Source organism: Epinephelus fuscoguttatus, linkage group LG1 (assembly GCF_011397635.1).
Source record: "Epinephelus fuscoguttatus linkage group LG1, E.fuscoguttatus.final_Chr_v1".
NCBI classification, from domain to species: domain Eukaryota; kingdom Metazoa; phylum Chordata; class Actinopteri; order Perciformes; family Serranidae; genus Epinephelus; species Epinephelus fuscoguttatus.
The window spans coordinates 45,761,844-45,778,885 of NC_064752.1; the positions used below are offsets into that span (position 1 = coordinate 45,761,844).

General features: G+C 41.8%; 1 protein-coding gene across 4 annotated transcripts; it reads left to right on the plus strand.

The window, feature by feature from the left end:
• Positions 1-897: 897 nt before the first annotated feature.
• Positions 898-16,999, plus strand: zbtb40 (zinc finger and BTB domain containing 40). 4 transcript variants are annotated; one of them, XM_049570977.1, is made up of 12 exons: positions 898-999; positions 1,671-1,861; positions 2,991-3,424; positions 3,565-3,764; positions 6,696-6,909; positions 7,129-7,500; positions 8,489-8,695; positions 8,972-9,136; positions 10,452-10,666; positions 10,775-10,931; positions 11,937-12,175; positions 14,007-16,997. In XM_049570977.1, the coding sequence occupies exons 2-12, from the start codon at positions 1,710-1,712 to the stop codon at positions 14,220-14,222; spliced, it is 2,571 nt and encodes an 856-aa protein (XP_049426934.1). In that variant the 5' UTR covers positions 898-999; positions 1,671-1,709; the 3' UTR covers positions 14,223-16,997. The 4 variants fall into 4 exon arrangements, with proteins under 4 accessions (XP_049426934.1, XP_049426943.1, XP_049426949.1 ...); XM_049570986.1 differs by lacking the exon at positions 898-999 and adding an exon at positions 1,463-1,579 and having other exon boundaries at positions 14,007-16,999; XM_049570992.1 differs by lacking the exon at positions 898-999 and having other exon boundaries at positions 1,701-1,832.
• The last annotated feature ends 43 nt before the right edge of the window (positions 17,000-17,042 follow it).

Here is a 17,042-nt window from a genome sequence, read left to right on the forward strand (position 1 = left end):
AACGATGGAGAGATGAACCAAGGTGGGTTGTGTAAGAACAATTTTGTTTCTGTCGACTTTGAAGTGTGTTTAAAATGATAAAATCACAGTTTATTTGAAAGCAGTCTGGTGGTATAGTGATAGCAATTTCTAGGCTGTCTGGTTAAACATAAATAAATTAATCTATAATGGTGGTGTTGTTTAAAAAAGGATAGACTTTAAAAATATGAGTGAATGAGATGTTCAGTATTTAATTTTGACTCTTTTTTTCTCAAACGGTATTATACTAAGCTACTTATTTTTTTGTGGCTAAAGCGTTTTTTTTTTTCTTCAGTTTTATTATTTTTCATGTTTAAACAGGCATTTGTTGAGCATAACGTTTGTTGATTGCAACATAACTGACATAACAGCAAGACTGCCTCAGGAACTGAAAAAATAAATTAGGAAGTAATCACAATAAATAAGTGATAAAATAAATAAAAAGAATAACGTGTCTTAAAAGAGGGGTTTTTTCAAAATACAATTTGAGGGACTTAAGCCTTATTATTATGTTTTTTTTATTGCTGATATGTCTCAATTAAAGGGACACCACAGTTGTTTTTAAGAGATCTTAACAATCTGCATTTATGTAAGTAAAAATGTGCCTGTAAATATAGTAGCTAATAGTTTATCAAAGTATTCAATCTTTTTCTCCTGCAAAAAATAAGTAAATAAATAAATAAATAATCCTAAAACAATGTTATTGTACTGGAAAGTTGGGACTTTGTTTTTTCGAGCACAGGCACATGTGCGGATTGTTCCCAAACAAGTTTACAACGCGAGTCCCTCCAGTGCTTAAAAAAAATATTTGTCATGCTTCCCCCTTTTAGGTTTTTTTTTTTTTCGCCTAACCGGAAACGTACCCATTTCGTTGCCGTACCACCTGTCGCCATTTTCAAAACGGCTAATCTTTATTGCGCGGAGCAGAGTTGTTCAGCAGAGGAGTTTAAATAAAGAAACGGATCGTTTGAATTATTCAAGGTAAAGACATCCATTGACTGGGAGCTGCATGCTGGATGGTCGTCAGGGCTTTTTTTTGAACAGTGTAACTGCAAATGTATCCCAATGAGTTTCACTGACTGAACATTCGTAACCTTTTCTAGATTACATTAGCATCCCGTGCTAAAGCTAGTGACGGATAGCCTGCCACTGCTGGCTACCAATATTTGTAAATATTGACTACAGACCCGGGGAACCTCAGTTATCATAAACCTCAGGACACAGCCGTCTGCTTGTAAAATGTGGACCAGTTGCTTTGTAATGTGGCAAAGGCAAAATGTCTCCCAAAATATTATCTGAAATACCATTTTTTTATTGGCTAAATTCCATTCATATGGGAAATAAATGAGGTGTTTCTCATTGATGCAGACAGACACAAAGAACATTAGCTACTTGAGCTGTCTTATGAACAATTGTGATCCATGTACGGCATACATTCAGTGCACAAAACCTGCACAGTAACATTACATAAGCACAGTTTGAAGTGAGACCCCTGACCACCTCCCCCTCCCCCTGCTGTAACTACAGTAACGTTATATGGAAGCTGGTAGCATGCAGATAAGTGCAGTAGGAGTTTTTTTTACTGTTTGCTGAGAGGAGAAAAAAAGACTGTCATTTTTCTGAATTTGACATGCAGTTCTCTCCTCAAACAGGAGAGCAGAACATTCTGCCCCTCCAGACCATCAGACAAAATGATGGAGCTACCCAACTACAGCAGCCAGCTGATGCAGCAGCTGTGGGCGCTGAGGAAAGAAGGCCACTTCTGTGACTGCACCATCCTGGTGGGAGACAGCCCTCACCGCGCACATAAACTGGTACTGGCCGCCTCCAGCATGCTCTTCAGGTAGTGTGTGCATGGGATTGAAAGCTGATCTGCAGGTGATTTATTTGGTGGGTTTGGAATTCATATTCAGCAAGTCATTTCGAATTAACTCCCAGGAACAGTCTCAAACTAGTACTGGCAACTCGTCGAGCATGAAGGATCTTTCTTGATCATGCGTCTAACAGTAGTCTGATATGACACTTTATCTGCCACCTGCCACTTTATTTCATTCAACACTTTGTCTGCCATTTTAGTCACTTTATTCATCTGTTGTAGCAATTTTATTGATGTAGCAGTTTTATTTTATCTTTTATTTATCTATCACTATCTTTACATCTAATGTCTTCTCTTTACTCTCATTCTAGTTAAAGTCCTTTGATTTTGTCTTGTGCTGCCGTGATACTTTAAGATATACTTTACTGATCCCCCCTGGGGGATCAGTAAAGTATATCTTATCTTATAAAAGAATATTTCAAATCTTAACTCAAGCTTCAATCAGTCATCGTTTCTAGAGCTTTCAATTTCATCTCACATTCTTTATGCATAAAAAATGCTTGTAATTGGACTTTAAGATTGTTTTGTCAAAACAGTTCACAAATACTTGTGGGCAGGTTGTCAGGTTTCATATCTTCATGCCTCAGCTGTTTTCAGAAAGATATTTTAGTGATTGTTTCAATGTAAAATGAGGAAGCTGGTCTGGCTGGTGGGCGATGCTTGGCATTCCGTCTGACTGTATCCAACATGGCAGCTGGGTCAGAAACAGTCAGTGCAGTAACAGAATCTTGATTCATATTTGATCAGCACTGCCTAGTTTGACAGTTTTATCATAGTCCAAGAACAGTGATTGACAGCAGAGACTCCTCGGCTCTGATTGGTTGTTTTCCCTTCAGCCACGGTAGATTCTAGCCATAGGAGATGAAGGAACATGATTTTTTTTTTTTTTCACAAGCTCTCTTTGTCTCATATAATACTGTGAGTATGTTGTAACAGTTTCAGCAAATATGACAAGAAGTTATTTCATAGCACTGCAAAGACCAATGGGTAATATAAGGAAAGATGACTTGTAATGGGATATCTGGAATAGTTTGGGACCTGTGACTTCTGTTAAATGGGAACTTGAAAAGAATAACTTGATCTTCATCTCTGTCAGGTCTCTCCTGGATGGCTCCGACACCATCTCCATTGACACGACCATGGTTTCCTCGCAGGAGTTTGGCTGTCTGCTGGACATGGTCTACACTGGCAAGCTGCCTCTCGGCAAACACAATGTCAGCCGCATTGTCGCCGCTGCAGACAGCCTGCAGATGTTCGATGTGGCTGTCGGATTCAAAAACGTCCTCACCAGCCTTGTGAACCAGCAACCTGCAGTCCCAGTCCTTTCTACACAGACTCCGAGTCTCACAGCGATCAACAAAGCACAGAGTACAAACCCTGAAGGTTCAGTTTCACCAAACAGGGACGACTTGACTTTAGACAAAACGGAGATTAAGCCTGAGCTGAAGAAGGAACACAGTCAAAATGGGTGTAAAGATGCAGAGGAACCAGCATGTAAGAGAACCTGTGTGGAGCTCTCTCAGTCCTCAGGTCAGTTTCAGCAGCTTGTCCGTTTTAGCCACCGTTGTTCAACCTAATACAATCCAGTCCAACAACCCTACAGTATACAACACAACGCTGTTTTACAATCTCTGACTGTACTTCATGTTTTCACATCTGTGTATACACAGAGCCTGAAGAATCCCAATCCTCAGAGAGGGTAGTGGAAGAGAACAATACAACAGCAGCCGAGGTATCGAATGGGCCTGTGTCAGCGGCTGGTCTTCTGGAACATTCCTCTGAGCTTGTGGAGCTCCTCACCAACATGTCATCTGTCCTGGAGCTGCTGAGCCAGGCAGCACAGAAACACCTGGATGAACAGGAGAGACAGGTAGAAGAGAGTTAAAGGTACCCTGTGGGGTCTTCTTGTAAACAAAAGTAGTTGCTGATGTTCACTGTTAGTCTCCAAATCACAGTGTATATATCTAACTAATGTACAGTATAGGCCAAAAGTTTGGACACACCTTCTCATTCAATGCGTTTTCTTTATTTTCATGACTATTTACATTGTAGATTCTCACTGAAGGCATCAAAACTATGAATGAACACATGTGGAGTTATGTACTTAACAAAAAAAGGTGAAATAACTGAAAACATGTTTTATATTCTAGTTTCTTCAAAATAGCCACCCTTTGCTCTGATTACTGCTTTGCACACTCTTGGCATTCTCTCCATGAGCTTCAAGAGGTAGTCACCTGAAATGGTTTTCCAACAGTCTTGAAGGAGTTCCCAGAGGTGTTTAGCACTTGTTGGCCCCTTTGCCTACACTCTGCGGTCCAGCTCACCCCAAACCATCTCCATTGGGTTCAGGTCCGGTGACTGTGGAGGCCAGGTCATCTGCCGCAGCACTCCATCACTCTCCTTCTTGGTCAAATAGCCCTTACACAGCCTGGAGGTGTGTTTGGGGTCATTGTCCTGTTGAAAAATAAATGATGGTCCAACTAAACGCAAACCGGATGGGATGGCATGTCGCTGCAGGATGCTGTGGTAGCCATGCTGGTTCAGTGTGCCTTCAATTTTGAATAAATCCCCAACAGTGTCACCAGCAAAACACCCCCACACCATCACACCTCCTCCTCCATGCTTCACAGTGGGAACCAGGCATGTGGAATCCATCCGTTCACCTTTTCTGCGTCTCACAAAGACATGGTGGTTGGAACCAAAGATCTCAAATTTGGACTCATCAGACCAAAGCCCAGATTTCCACTGGTCTAATGTCCATTCCTTGTGTTTCTTGGCCCAAACAAATCTCTTCTGCTTGTTGCCTCTCCTTAGCAGTGGTTTCCTAGCAGCTATTTGACCATGAAGGCCTGATTCGCGCAGTCTCCTCTTAACAGTTGTTCTAGAGATGGGTCTGCTGCTAGAACTCTGTGTGGCATTCATCTGGTCTCTGATCTGAGCTGCTGTTAACTTGCGATTTCTGAGGCTGGTGACTCGGATGAACTTATCCTCAGAAGCAGAGGTGACTCTTGGTCTTCCTTTCCTGGGTCGGTCCTCATGTGTGCCAGTTTCGTTGTAGCGCTTGATGGTTTTTGCAACTCCACTTGGGGACACATTTAAAGTTTTTGCAATTTTCCGGACTGACTGACCTTCATTTCTTAAAGTAATGATGGCCACTCGTTTTTCTTTAGTTAGCTGATTGGTTCTTGCCATAATATGAATTTTAACAGTTGTCCAATAGGGCTGTCGGCTGTGTATTAACCTGACTTCTGCACAACACAACTGATGGTCCCAACCCCATTGATAAAGCAAGAAATTCCACTAATTAACCCTGATAAGGCACACCTGTGAAGTGGAAACCATTTCAGGTGACTACCTCTTGAAGCTCATGGAGAGAATGCCATGAGTGTGCAAAGCAGTAATCAGAGCAAAGGGTGGCTATTTTGAAGAAACTAGAATATAAAACATGTTTTCAGTTATTTCACCTTTTTTTGTTAAGTACATAACTCCACATGTGTTCATTCATAGTTTTGATGCCTTCAGTGAGAATCTACAATGTAAATAGTCATGAAAATAAAGAAAACGCATTGAATGAGAAGGTGTGTCCAAACTTTTGGCCTGTACTGTATGTAAATACACAAATAACTTTAATTACATTTTTTAACCTGGACCCAATCTTAGAACCCATCAGCTATCAGTCTGACAACAATAAGCTTCTTGGAGCGTACATCTGGGCCGAGACCTCCTCTTCCGTGTGCTGCTATTTCGGCTTATCTCTATAGACAGATATCGCAATATGAATGCAGATAAATTAAAAAACAAAACAAACAAACAAAAAAAACATCCATTTTCATCCTCCCATCCGGGTCTGGGTCACAGGGGCAGCAGGCTGAGCAAAGAACCCCAGACGTTCCTCTCCCCAGCAGACACTTTCCAGTTCTTCCTGGGGGATCTTGAGGCGCTCATAGGCCAGATGAGATATATAATCCCTTCAACTTGTTCTGGGTCTACCCTGGGGGCTTGCACCAGTTTGACGTGCCTGGAACACCTCTAACAGGAGGCACCCAGGAGGCATCCTGATCAGTGCCAAAACCACCTTAACTGGCCCATGACCATAGGTGAAGGTCAGAACTTAAATGGACTGATAAATTAAGAGTTTTGCCTCCGGCTCAGCTCCCTCTTCTCTGCGGCGGTCTGGTGCAAAGGCTACAAAAGCTAAACAGTAATTTTATCATCATATAACTGAATGAAGGATCTGTTTTAACCAAACCAGAGTTGATGATTGTTGGAACAGTAGAAAGACAAACCAAGATGGCGTCTGTGATTTTTATTTTGTATCTGTCAACTTTGAGTTAAGTGTGATAAAATTCCTGCTTATTTAATTGGAGTCTGGTGGCTTTGTCAATAGTGATTTCGGGGCTATTCCTAAACAAGAAGAATCTTACTGTTTAACATAAAGGTCTGTTTCTGTAGGGATCCTTGTCATAATGTTGTCAGACACATAATAAGAATCTGAGCCTGTCAGAGGCAAAAACATGCACTCTTAGTGGACATACATCAACATTGTGCATATGCCCAGGTGGTTATATTGCAGCCTGTTTCACTGCTGCCAGTTGCAGCCCTCTCTCTCCATTTACTGGACCAATTTCAGAAACTGTTGTTAAGTCACTCAGACACAAAAACATGGGAAAATAGAGGTTAGGTTGAAAAATACTGAAGTTACCCTTTAAGACCTTAAATCTAATAATAGCTTCAACAGGTTTTATGTAGGTAATATGTTTTTTAGTTCTGTAAAATAAAGGGACATGTCTGCTCCTGTCAGATTGTGTGTCAGTGCTGTGAGGAGGCAGATCCCAGCTCAGCGCTGAAGAACCTGATGAGCAGGGTGAAGGAGGGGCAGCTCAGCGAGGAAGCGCTTCTCAGTCTGCTCCGGACTGTTCAACAGAAAGCTCCTAACTCCTTCCCTACACCACTGCTCTCTTTGGTGGAAGAGGTGGAGAAGAACACACAGGAGCCAGAAAGAGACCAAACTGAAGGTAAAGGACACTTTGTGACTGTGTGAGTGGATATCTTTCCTGCCAAGTATAGATGCATCTCAAAATGTCAGCCTTAACAAAACAAAACAAAAATCCTGCTTTCAGTTGACCATTAAACCTATTTATATTTTCAATACACAGCTGCCATGTTTATATCTTGTTACTGGGGTAATGGTAATAGTTCAAACATTTTTTAAACCTTTTCTCCATCTTTTACAGTTGACTCAGAAAAGCAGGACAGTAGTGGAAGTGAAGAAAAGCAGGAGGAAGAGGAAGAGGAAGAAACCATTAAGGAGGAGACTGAAGAGGACGACAAAGTCAAAACTGCTACGACAGACTCTTCCTCCCCCTCCAAGCCTTACTCTTGTCGCTGGTGTAAGAGGGGTTTTGCCTACAAGTGTCGAATGCTGGCCCACATAAAGCGCTGCCCCATGTCCCAGGAGTGTGAGCAGCAGTGCCCGGAGTGCCCGGAGAAGCTGGCCAACCAGCGAGCCCTGCAGCGGCATCGGGCCGAGGCTCACCGCAACACCACGCGAGTGAAGAAGAAGGTGGCCTGTGACCTCTGTGGGCGAACCTTTGCTCACCCATCAGGTGAGAATCACTGGTCAAGGCAGAGAGAGTAATGCAGGGAACTTACGCTATGTTTGTATGCAACTCAAATGATAATGTTATACACTTCAACTGTGACACCCAAACTTGCAGGTCATGGTGGTGTTTTGTTAAAGGGACAGTTCACTCCCAAATCAATACTACATATTTTTCCTCTTACCTGTAGTTCTATTTATCAGTCTGGGTTGTTTTGGTTTAAGCTGCAGAGTGTTGGAGATGTCACCTATAGAGATGTCTGCCTTCTCTCCAATGTAATAAAACTTGAGCACTCGGCTTGTGGTGCTCAAAGTGCCAAAAATACATTTGAAAAAAATCAACAGCAGTGTCTCTTTGAAGAAATCATGACCCAGTTACTCAAGATAGTCCACAGACCTTGTTGTGAGCAGTTTCATGTAGGAACTATTTTCTTTCAACTGAACTACACCCACCAACCGTATCACTGCGCAGAAGGAAGAGTGCATCGTCTGCTAGCTCACCTAGGACCACTGAGCTTGCTAACGTTACAGCTCAACTGGGGAGGATGCCATTCATTTTTACACCTCCCGCTGTCACCAAGCCTCTTGTCTATGATGGGATGCACGCTTCCTTCTGCGCAATTGGCCGGTGTAGTTCAGTAGAAAGAAAATAGTTCCTACATGAAACTGCTCACAACAGGGTGGCAACAACTCTATGGTGGATTTTTCCAACACTCAGCAACTCAAACAAAACAATCCATAGTTATAATTAGCACTACAGGTCAGAAGAAAAGTGTGCATTTTTGATTTTGGGTGAACTGATTCTTTAAGATTTCATGTGACATCAAGCTAAAATGGCATCAGCTGCGTCATTCATACTTCATCAGTGATAGTTTGGCTACCACCTGATTCGTAATATCCAGACATATTTCTATACAAGATGGCCTTTATAATCTGACACTTGTTAGTCTATAAACTGTATTCTAATGCTTTTGCTCCCTCTTGTCACATTTCAGGCATGATTTACCACAAGCGCACAGAGCACTTTGAAGAGAAACCGTTTGCTTGCGAGGACTGCGGCGCAAAGTTCGGTGCCAACTCGTCTCTGAAGAACCACATGAGGCTGCACACGGGAGAGAAGCCTTACCACTGCAAACACTGTGACATGAGCTTCAGCGTGGCCGCTGCGCTTGCATACCACACCAAGAAGAAACACTCTGAGGGTAAATCAAAAATCACACACACACACACACACACACACACACACATTGATGACCATATAATCCTGATTATTATATCACTGACTATCACTATGTATGTAACTGAAAAAATTAAAAATCTAAATGTTTCCAAATCTCGTGTGTCACTGATGATAAGTTAGCCTGAGAATTTAGTCTAAACTTTGTGTTGTGATCTGAGAAATCTCCTCTTAGTGATGTCTTTTTTGTCCAGTCGATTCAGTCTGTGCACATTCAATGAGTCTTTTTTTGTGTCTTTAGGAAAGATGTATGTGTGTCAGTATTGTAAGGCCGTCTTCGCCCAGTCCATTGAACTGACCCGTCACGTGCGAACACACACTGGTGATCGGCCTTATGTGTGCCGAGAATGTGGCAAAGGTTACAGCCAAGCCAGCGGACTCACCGTCCACCTGCACACCTTCCACAGTAAGAATACACTCACACATTAATGCTGCATTGTAGGGTTCATTCTTACGTGTTCATTATTTACTGTCGATTAGAAATGATTGAGACAAATGTTCAGCTTTGATAGTCTCCTTAAAGTGATAGTATGGATTTTTTGAAGTGAGGTTGTATGAGGAAGCCCTTATCTGTATTCTCTTCAGAGCCACCAGACATCATTGTCAAAAACAGTAATTTAACTCACTGAACATAGGAGCTGCTGGACCGTCGCTGCCTAAATCAGATAGTGTTAGTTTGTGTTATTGTGGGCAGTTGCAATGCAGTATTTAGCCTTAAGTTAGCGTAAAGTGATTATCTTTTCAGTTGCACCTGACAGGCGTAATTCAGGTGGAAATAGTCCAAGGATTAAAGGGATAGTGCACCCAAAAATGAAAATTCAGCCATTATCTACTCAACCATATGCTGAGGGAGGCTCTGGTAAAGTTTTAGAGTCCTTACAACACTTACGGAGATCCGAGGGGGGAGTGGGTAGCAGCACAACTGCACACCTAATGGCTGATGCCGACCCAGATTCAAATGTCCAAGAACACATAATTGACATAAACATAACATAAAAAACATAAAAGTTGTTTGGAAAAACGTCTTTTAAACTCTGTTTTTAGCCTCACTGTAGCCTGCAGCTCTGACTGCCTCTGTGTACACTGCGCTGACATGTGTGTGTGTGAGCAATGAGGCAACTTTTATGTCGGGGCTTCAGGACACTTGGATCACTACGGATGAGCAGTATGGAGATATTTTATGGTTTCAATTATGTGTTCTTGGACATTTGAATCTGGGTCGACATCAGCCATTAGGTGTGCAGTTGTGCTGCTACCCACTCCCCCCTCGGATCTCCGTAAGTGTTGTGAGGACTCTAAAACTTCACCAGAGCCTCCCTCGGCATATGGGTGAGTAGATAATGGCTGAATTTTCATTTTTGGTTGCACTATCCCTTTAATGCCCGAGGACAGATAGGCAGCTGAGTAGGAATAATATCAGATATAGTTTGTATAACCTTTCACCAGATAACACAAACAAACTAACTGATTGAGGCAGTCATAGACCAGCAGCTCCCGTGTTCTGCGAAGTAAAATGACTGTTTTTGCTAATGGAGGCTGATGGCTTTGAAGATAGCAATATAACGGCTTCAGGTCCTTGTCAGGGAGAGGGCTGTTTGACAGCAAGGTAAAGTGGTGAAAATATTCTAAATTTAGTCCACAGCAGTACATTGCTTAGCTTCCGTGGCAATCATATAACATAATAATGTAATAACGATGGATTTTACGCTACTTCCTGTCAGATTTGTCGGAGCCTCATGACTGTCAGAAGTGTTGTCTCAGCTTCGCCTCATTGGAGGAGCATCGCCAGCACATCCAAGAGTTTCACCCAAAAGAGTTCCACAAATGTCCCACCTGTAATAAGGTGTTCACCAGCGCCGCCCTGCTGGAAAAACACAAGGGCACACACACTGGAAGCAAGCCCTTCAGCTGCGACCTCTGCAACAAGTCTTACCAGGTAGGATGAGGTTGTTCAGCTTCAGAGCTCTGAGGTGGTTGTCAGTTTGAGGTGATCATCTTATTTATGTCCATTATTTTATGTATCTGTCTCTCTCTGTTGCTGTAGCAACTGTCAGGCTTGTGGTACCACAACAGAACCAACCACCCTGATGTGTTTGCTAACCACACACGGCAGCTCAAGACCCTGGTTCAGTGTGACGTCTGCTTTAAGTTCTTTCCCAGTGCTGCCACTGTGGCCAAACACCAGGCTGCTGAGCACCAAGGTGAGTACCACACAGGCCTGAGTATAAGATTCAGTACAGGTTCACATTAAAAGGTAGATAATGGCACATGGGCCAAATGTGGATGTGCACCAAAACAATTTAGCCTCAAGAGAAATCTCAGAAATCTTTGGCTACATCTCAAGTTCAAGGTATGTTTCAGAAATCTACTGTGGATGCCATTTAAATACCAGTCACATATTTTTGAAATAGAAAGCAGTGAGCAGCTGTTCAACAGCTACTGCTGAGGACACTTTGGACATCTAAGGAGAGATGAAGAACAGATGAAAAATAAAACCAACAATTTGTTTTAACAACACCAGAATATACTTGAGTTTAAAGGACAATTCTAACATTTCCAAATTTGTTTTAAATTAATTTCACCCTAGCAACTTCAGTAATGAAAGACTTAGGGTGCTTCACACATAACCTGTGTTGTTCGCTTCAGTCGAACTCAAGTTTGTTTGCCCCCTAAGTGCGTTCATTTGGGCAGCTGTGAACACAGTAATCGCACTTGGGCGTGCACCAAAACAACCACACCAAGACCTTGAAGAAATGGTCTTGGTCCGGTTACAACCAAACTCTGGTTCAGTTCGTTTGTGGTGAGAACATGTTCCGACCTCGATCTGAACTAACTGCAGTCACATTACACATTGTTTGGGTTAAATATGAACATGTTACAGTCCTGGAGGATTATTAATGTGCACCTGCATCAAAACATTGTTTTCTAGTTGGAGCCGCGCCTCGTTTTCAAACTGTATGGTTTGACTAAAATGAACAATGACAGCAATATAGTCCACGATGAGCGGCACTAAAATCAACCTGCGTAGTTGTCCCTCCATTGTGACATTAGAAAGTGTCACATTTATCTTGCAAGTGTACTCTTCTTCAACATTTTGTTTACTTCCTGGATTTTTCCAGCATGGAAATTCTGACCAATCAAGAGCAGCTTTCTTGCACAAGCTCCTCATTTACTGTCTTTACTGATCTTGTTTGTCACTTCTCCAGGCTCAGCAGCGTCCGCGTTGCATTGTCAGTACTGCCCGGCTGTGCTGGGCGGGGAGGAGGAGATGCAGGAGCACGTCAGCAGCCAGCATGTCAGCCAGAGCAGTGAGGGGTTCAGCTGCCCCCTCTGCTCCCTGGTCTGCTCCTCCCAGCTGGAGCTGCAGGAGCACCTGCTCGCCTGCCACGTGGAGGCCCAGGAGGAGCAGGAGGTCAGAGAGGAGCAGGCCTCCACCTCCCACACAGTAAGGAGCTCTACTGCTGCCCTCAAGTCAGACAGGGAATATAGTACACACAAGCTTCCTGCAGGCTGTGCAGTCTCATCTCTCAGCTGTTAGAGACTGACAAATATTGTCCACCTCAGCTCAGATGACAAATAGTAAGAGACAGTTGGTTATTAGGTAGTTAATTAAGTCATTTCTCAGTGGCATTGTCAAACATTAGTGATGTTATTTGCTTGTTATATTTCATAATTATACTTAATTATGAATACAGTATTAGTTGAAATAACTTAGTTGTTTTATGATTGGTCATACAAACTATGCAATGTGAAGACATCATTTTGGCCTCAGGGAATTTAACATATACTTTTTATAGACCAAGGGATTAATTAATTAAAATAAATATTATTGTATATTTTGCCTGACAACGTTCACATTTTACATTTCTGTATACTGAGAAATTGCACAGCCCACCCACACACTGGGTCAGTACACACTTCGCCCTTTGACTACTTAAATTACATATATTTGTTAGTTTTATCTTTCATTATTTATTGTACACAGCCTTAATATTGTGCCACTCTGCATTTCACGACACATGCTGAATGAGCATGTGAAAGATAAAATCTTTGACTCTTAAGTTTTTAATTTAAAAAGAATTATGCCATCATGAAAATGATTTTAAGCTGTAGCCTGATGAAATAGCACTAAATGAAATCTGTAAATACTGAACCTGCACAATTAAGTGAACACACCTTTTTGTCTGTCTACATTGACTTAATCTAAATTGATGTTATAAGAGTGCACTGCTAAATGGATGGAGTAGTCTTTTAAATACCAAATCAACACCGAATCAAACAGGGCAGAACACTGCTGCTGAAACTTTGAAGCAGCTTCCCACACCCCAATCAGTGACATCACTACAGGTGCTTTGATCAGGTGATGGAAAAAATCTGCTTTGACAACACTTATCGGAGTGTGGCCAAAGTACAAAAATATTTAAAGTTCCAACTAGCGGAGCAGTGCACTTTTCCTTTCTGGAATATTTTTGGCACCGCTGTCGCAAAGATAACTGGATTGCTGTCTGTTTTCCCCAGAGCCCAGCAGCTACCACCAACACACGACACACTGCATTTTTGTTTCCACAGTTACTTCGGTTGCTCCACAGTCGACCGTTTCTGCTAACAGCAAAGCAAGTAACTGCAAAGTACTTACACTGATACTCTTAAGTAACTGGAGATAGCTACATATGGCTGCCACGGAAAACAAAAGCACTATCCTCTTCCTGTTTTGGTCGTGCAATGGTTGATACACTTCCTTTGTGCTGTAAGTGTAGCCTTTAGTTTCCCCAAGAGATTGTACTTGGTGGCTGCATAATGCATAATGAATGCAATGCGAGGGTGCCATTCCATGTTCCCATTGGTCCTTGAACTCCTTGAAACTTTGTGAATTTTCAAGGTGTGAAAGTTTTTGAAAACAGACATGAATAGACATGGGTCATAGGTCAAGTGTTTGAATTGATATGTTTTGCGCAAGACTAGAAATTGTTCTTTTGATATTGTCTGCCATCATTGTAACACAACAAGCTGTCACTATAAACAATCCCAGTGTTGTTACAGTAATTAACCCTAATCCGTGTCTCAAACTATGCCATGTTGGGTCCTTGAATTCAAGGGAATTTGGCCTGGAATGTCATTTAAAGGTCCTTAAGTTTAAAGTTTAACATAATGTAAAAACTCTGGTCATTATTCTGTAGCCACTACATTGTGCAATCAACATTTACTTCTTAATTATAAGTTAGAACAAAAAAACTTGTCTGCTTCCACTTGAATGAACAACTTTTCTGTCCAATCAGGTGATTGCAGCAGATCCAACAGGCAGTGAGGAGGCGGAGTCAATGATCTCTGAGGAGCAGGCACAGCTGGCAGCTGCCCAGCAGGTGTTTGTGGCTCTGTCAGGTGGACAAGAGGGTGCATCATCAGCGGAGGTGGTGGAGGTCAACATGTATGACCTTCTGAACAGCTCAGTCGCCTTCATCTGTGAGGACAAACCTCCAGGTCCTGACTCCTAACCACAAACTTTGAACCCTTGACGATCACTCTAGACACTGAGCAGTTTTACTGTCTCCTTTGATCATGGACACAGCTACAACACAGGCTAAACTGACATCATCCACAAGCTAAGGACTCTTTGTGGTGTGGGTTCATATTTAGTCCACCAAAATCTTTTCTGTGGTAGAGCTGTTTTGATGTTTTAATTAAATGTGGTGATAAAATGTGTTTCATTTTAGTTTATATGCAGAAACCCAGGTTGGTCTGTAAGGGTCGTGCCCAAAGAGCACAGGAAGTCGCTGACCTCCCTCAGGCTGCCTCATCTATCTCTCCTTCAGTTACTATACTTACCACACAACGACCCCCTGGATACAGACTGTGCACATTCAATTGAAGGTGATGGTTTAGAGTGTGAAAGTTCTTGACCTTGGAAAACAGTTGTCATGGACAAACTGTTTACCAGCTTTTTGTTGAGCTTTTATCCGAAATTCTGCAAAGTGTTCGCTGAGGAAGACACTGAACACATGTTCAAAGTGATGGTTTGAAAGTGTGTTCATTGAAGGATAAGGTTTGCTGCATTCTGTATTTCTCATATAGTCAACAAATCGGGTGTTTAGTGCTGACGGAGCACACCAAAACGACGCTTCATTGTTTGGCACCCTATCCCTCCCTACTCCTCTCACTCAATACTGGACTAGTTTCAAAAATTGTTGTTCCTATTAGTCACTTAGATACAGACGTGGGAAAACAGGGTACAGGTTGAAAAATAGCAAAGTTACCCTTAAAAAGTTGCTGGCACTAGCCTTTGAGTGGCACACTGAATTAAATTATGTTTCTCAGTCTCTAATTGGCAACTATTAACCAGTTAAGACAAAAAGGCAACGAAACATCCTTTCATTTTATAGTTATAGATGACTTATGTCTATGAACTTGCCACTACAGGAACAGGTTACATAACCTTCGAAATGAGCTACAACTTTGTTTTGCATGTGCACACGTGTCATAGGTGTGCTATGGTATTTAAACAAATAGCACTGCGCCCCTGCAACAAATCCCTTGAAAAGACCAACAAAGTGTCTGTATCTCTGACTTCACAAACAGCAGGCAATAGTTAATTTGTCAGTGACTATTTCCAGCTGTGGATTTATCCACATATGCCACTCGAATAATGCAGTGTTTCTCAAATGGGGTTTGCACACCCTAGGGGTACTTTGGAGAACGACAGGAGAGGTTTTTTTTAAATATTTATTTAAAAAATATCAGTCATGCATAATTCCTAAAATAATATCACTACATTGTAAGTGCAACTTATCAAAAAAAATGCAGTTTAATGCAACAACAATGCTGTCTTAGTGTAACTGCATGATGACAATAACCTGCTTTGCTATGAATGTAAGTGACAGATTTGAGCTGAGGTGTCTCAGTGTTTTTCACTTACAAGGTTGTTGTATTCAGTAGATCAGATGCTGATGGCACAGCCCTGTGTTGTACCTCTTCATATAGGCTTTTTTTTCCAACCAAAAATGTTTAGCACTGGTCACTTAAAAAAATATATTTTAAGGTGGGTACATTACTGAAAAAAATAGAATCAAGAATCACTGTTCTACTGAGTATTTTTGTGCAACAGGGCAGTGTATGTGGGACTGAGTCAAAATAAACGACAGTGTGCGTGTTCATGGTAATGAAGGATTTGATGTGTTTTTAATAGTTTTTGGACAACAACGGCGCTCTATGGTACAAAGGAAGAAGATATTTTAGGCTTTGATACACAGCAAATACTTGTCAGCAAATACATTCATTATTGATTTGGGTCTTTTCATGTGATTTGTAAACATAGACTGGAAAAAAATGATGGACATAGCCACTGTGACATCACCCACTGGTTTGTGGACTCCTGTTTTGAAGCCTTGAGTTTGGCATTTTAGCCGTCGCCCTCTTGTCCAAGAAGGTGGAGGTGACCTAACGTTAGCTGCTAGCTTGGTTAGCACGATGCATTTACAGCTATGGTTAACTGTTATACTACTAATGCTAATTTTTGCAAGCAAAAATGGCATCAAACCATTCAACAAAATGTACCTAACAGAAAAACTGGACATCCAATTCTGTAGGGGGTCTTTGGGTCCAACCAAGCTCTGAACAAGACTTTTTAGACCACCAAAACGTCACAACTAGCTTTCATGAGTTGAAAGCACACTGAAATAGCAACAGATACGGCTAAGCCTATATTCTGTGAATCTGGGGTTACTCCATGGTTGTATTATCTAACCAACATTGTCGCTGTGGTAGCGACTTGTCAACAGACTTCACCCACCTGTCACTTAAAGCGGCCACACTCTAATTACACATAACTTTAAGCTTTAATAAAATGTAAACGGATGTGTTATATAAAAATCCATCCCCCATACAACTGTCATGGATGAGGAAATTAATTACAGAGATCAAAACAGTTTTTTGTACGAGGCTGTAAACATGTTTATTTCAGTTGTAAAGTTGGGCATTCTAACATGGGGGTCTATGGGGGTTGACTCGCTCTTGGAGCTGGCCTCAAGTGGCCATTAGAGGAACTGCAGCATTTGGCACTCTTCATTGGCTTCATTTTTTAAGCCCCGGAGGTTGCTACTTGTTTGTAAAAGACAAGAAAAATATATAGAATATTGGCAGCCTTATCCTTGGATTTCTGAAGCGTAAAAGTAACATAAGGCTGCATTGCATTCTGGGTTGTTTTCCCACTACTGAAGGGGTAGAGGCTGGTATCACTCTTCTATGCTGGAAATCTTTGATTGTGAAAATGACAGCTCAATAAAGTTATTTCTCCTCTGATGTAGTTTTCTGCAGTCTGA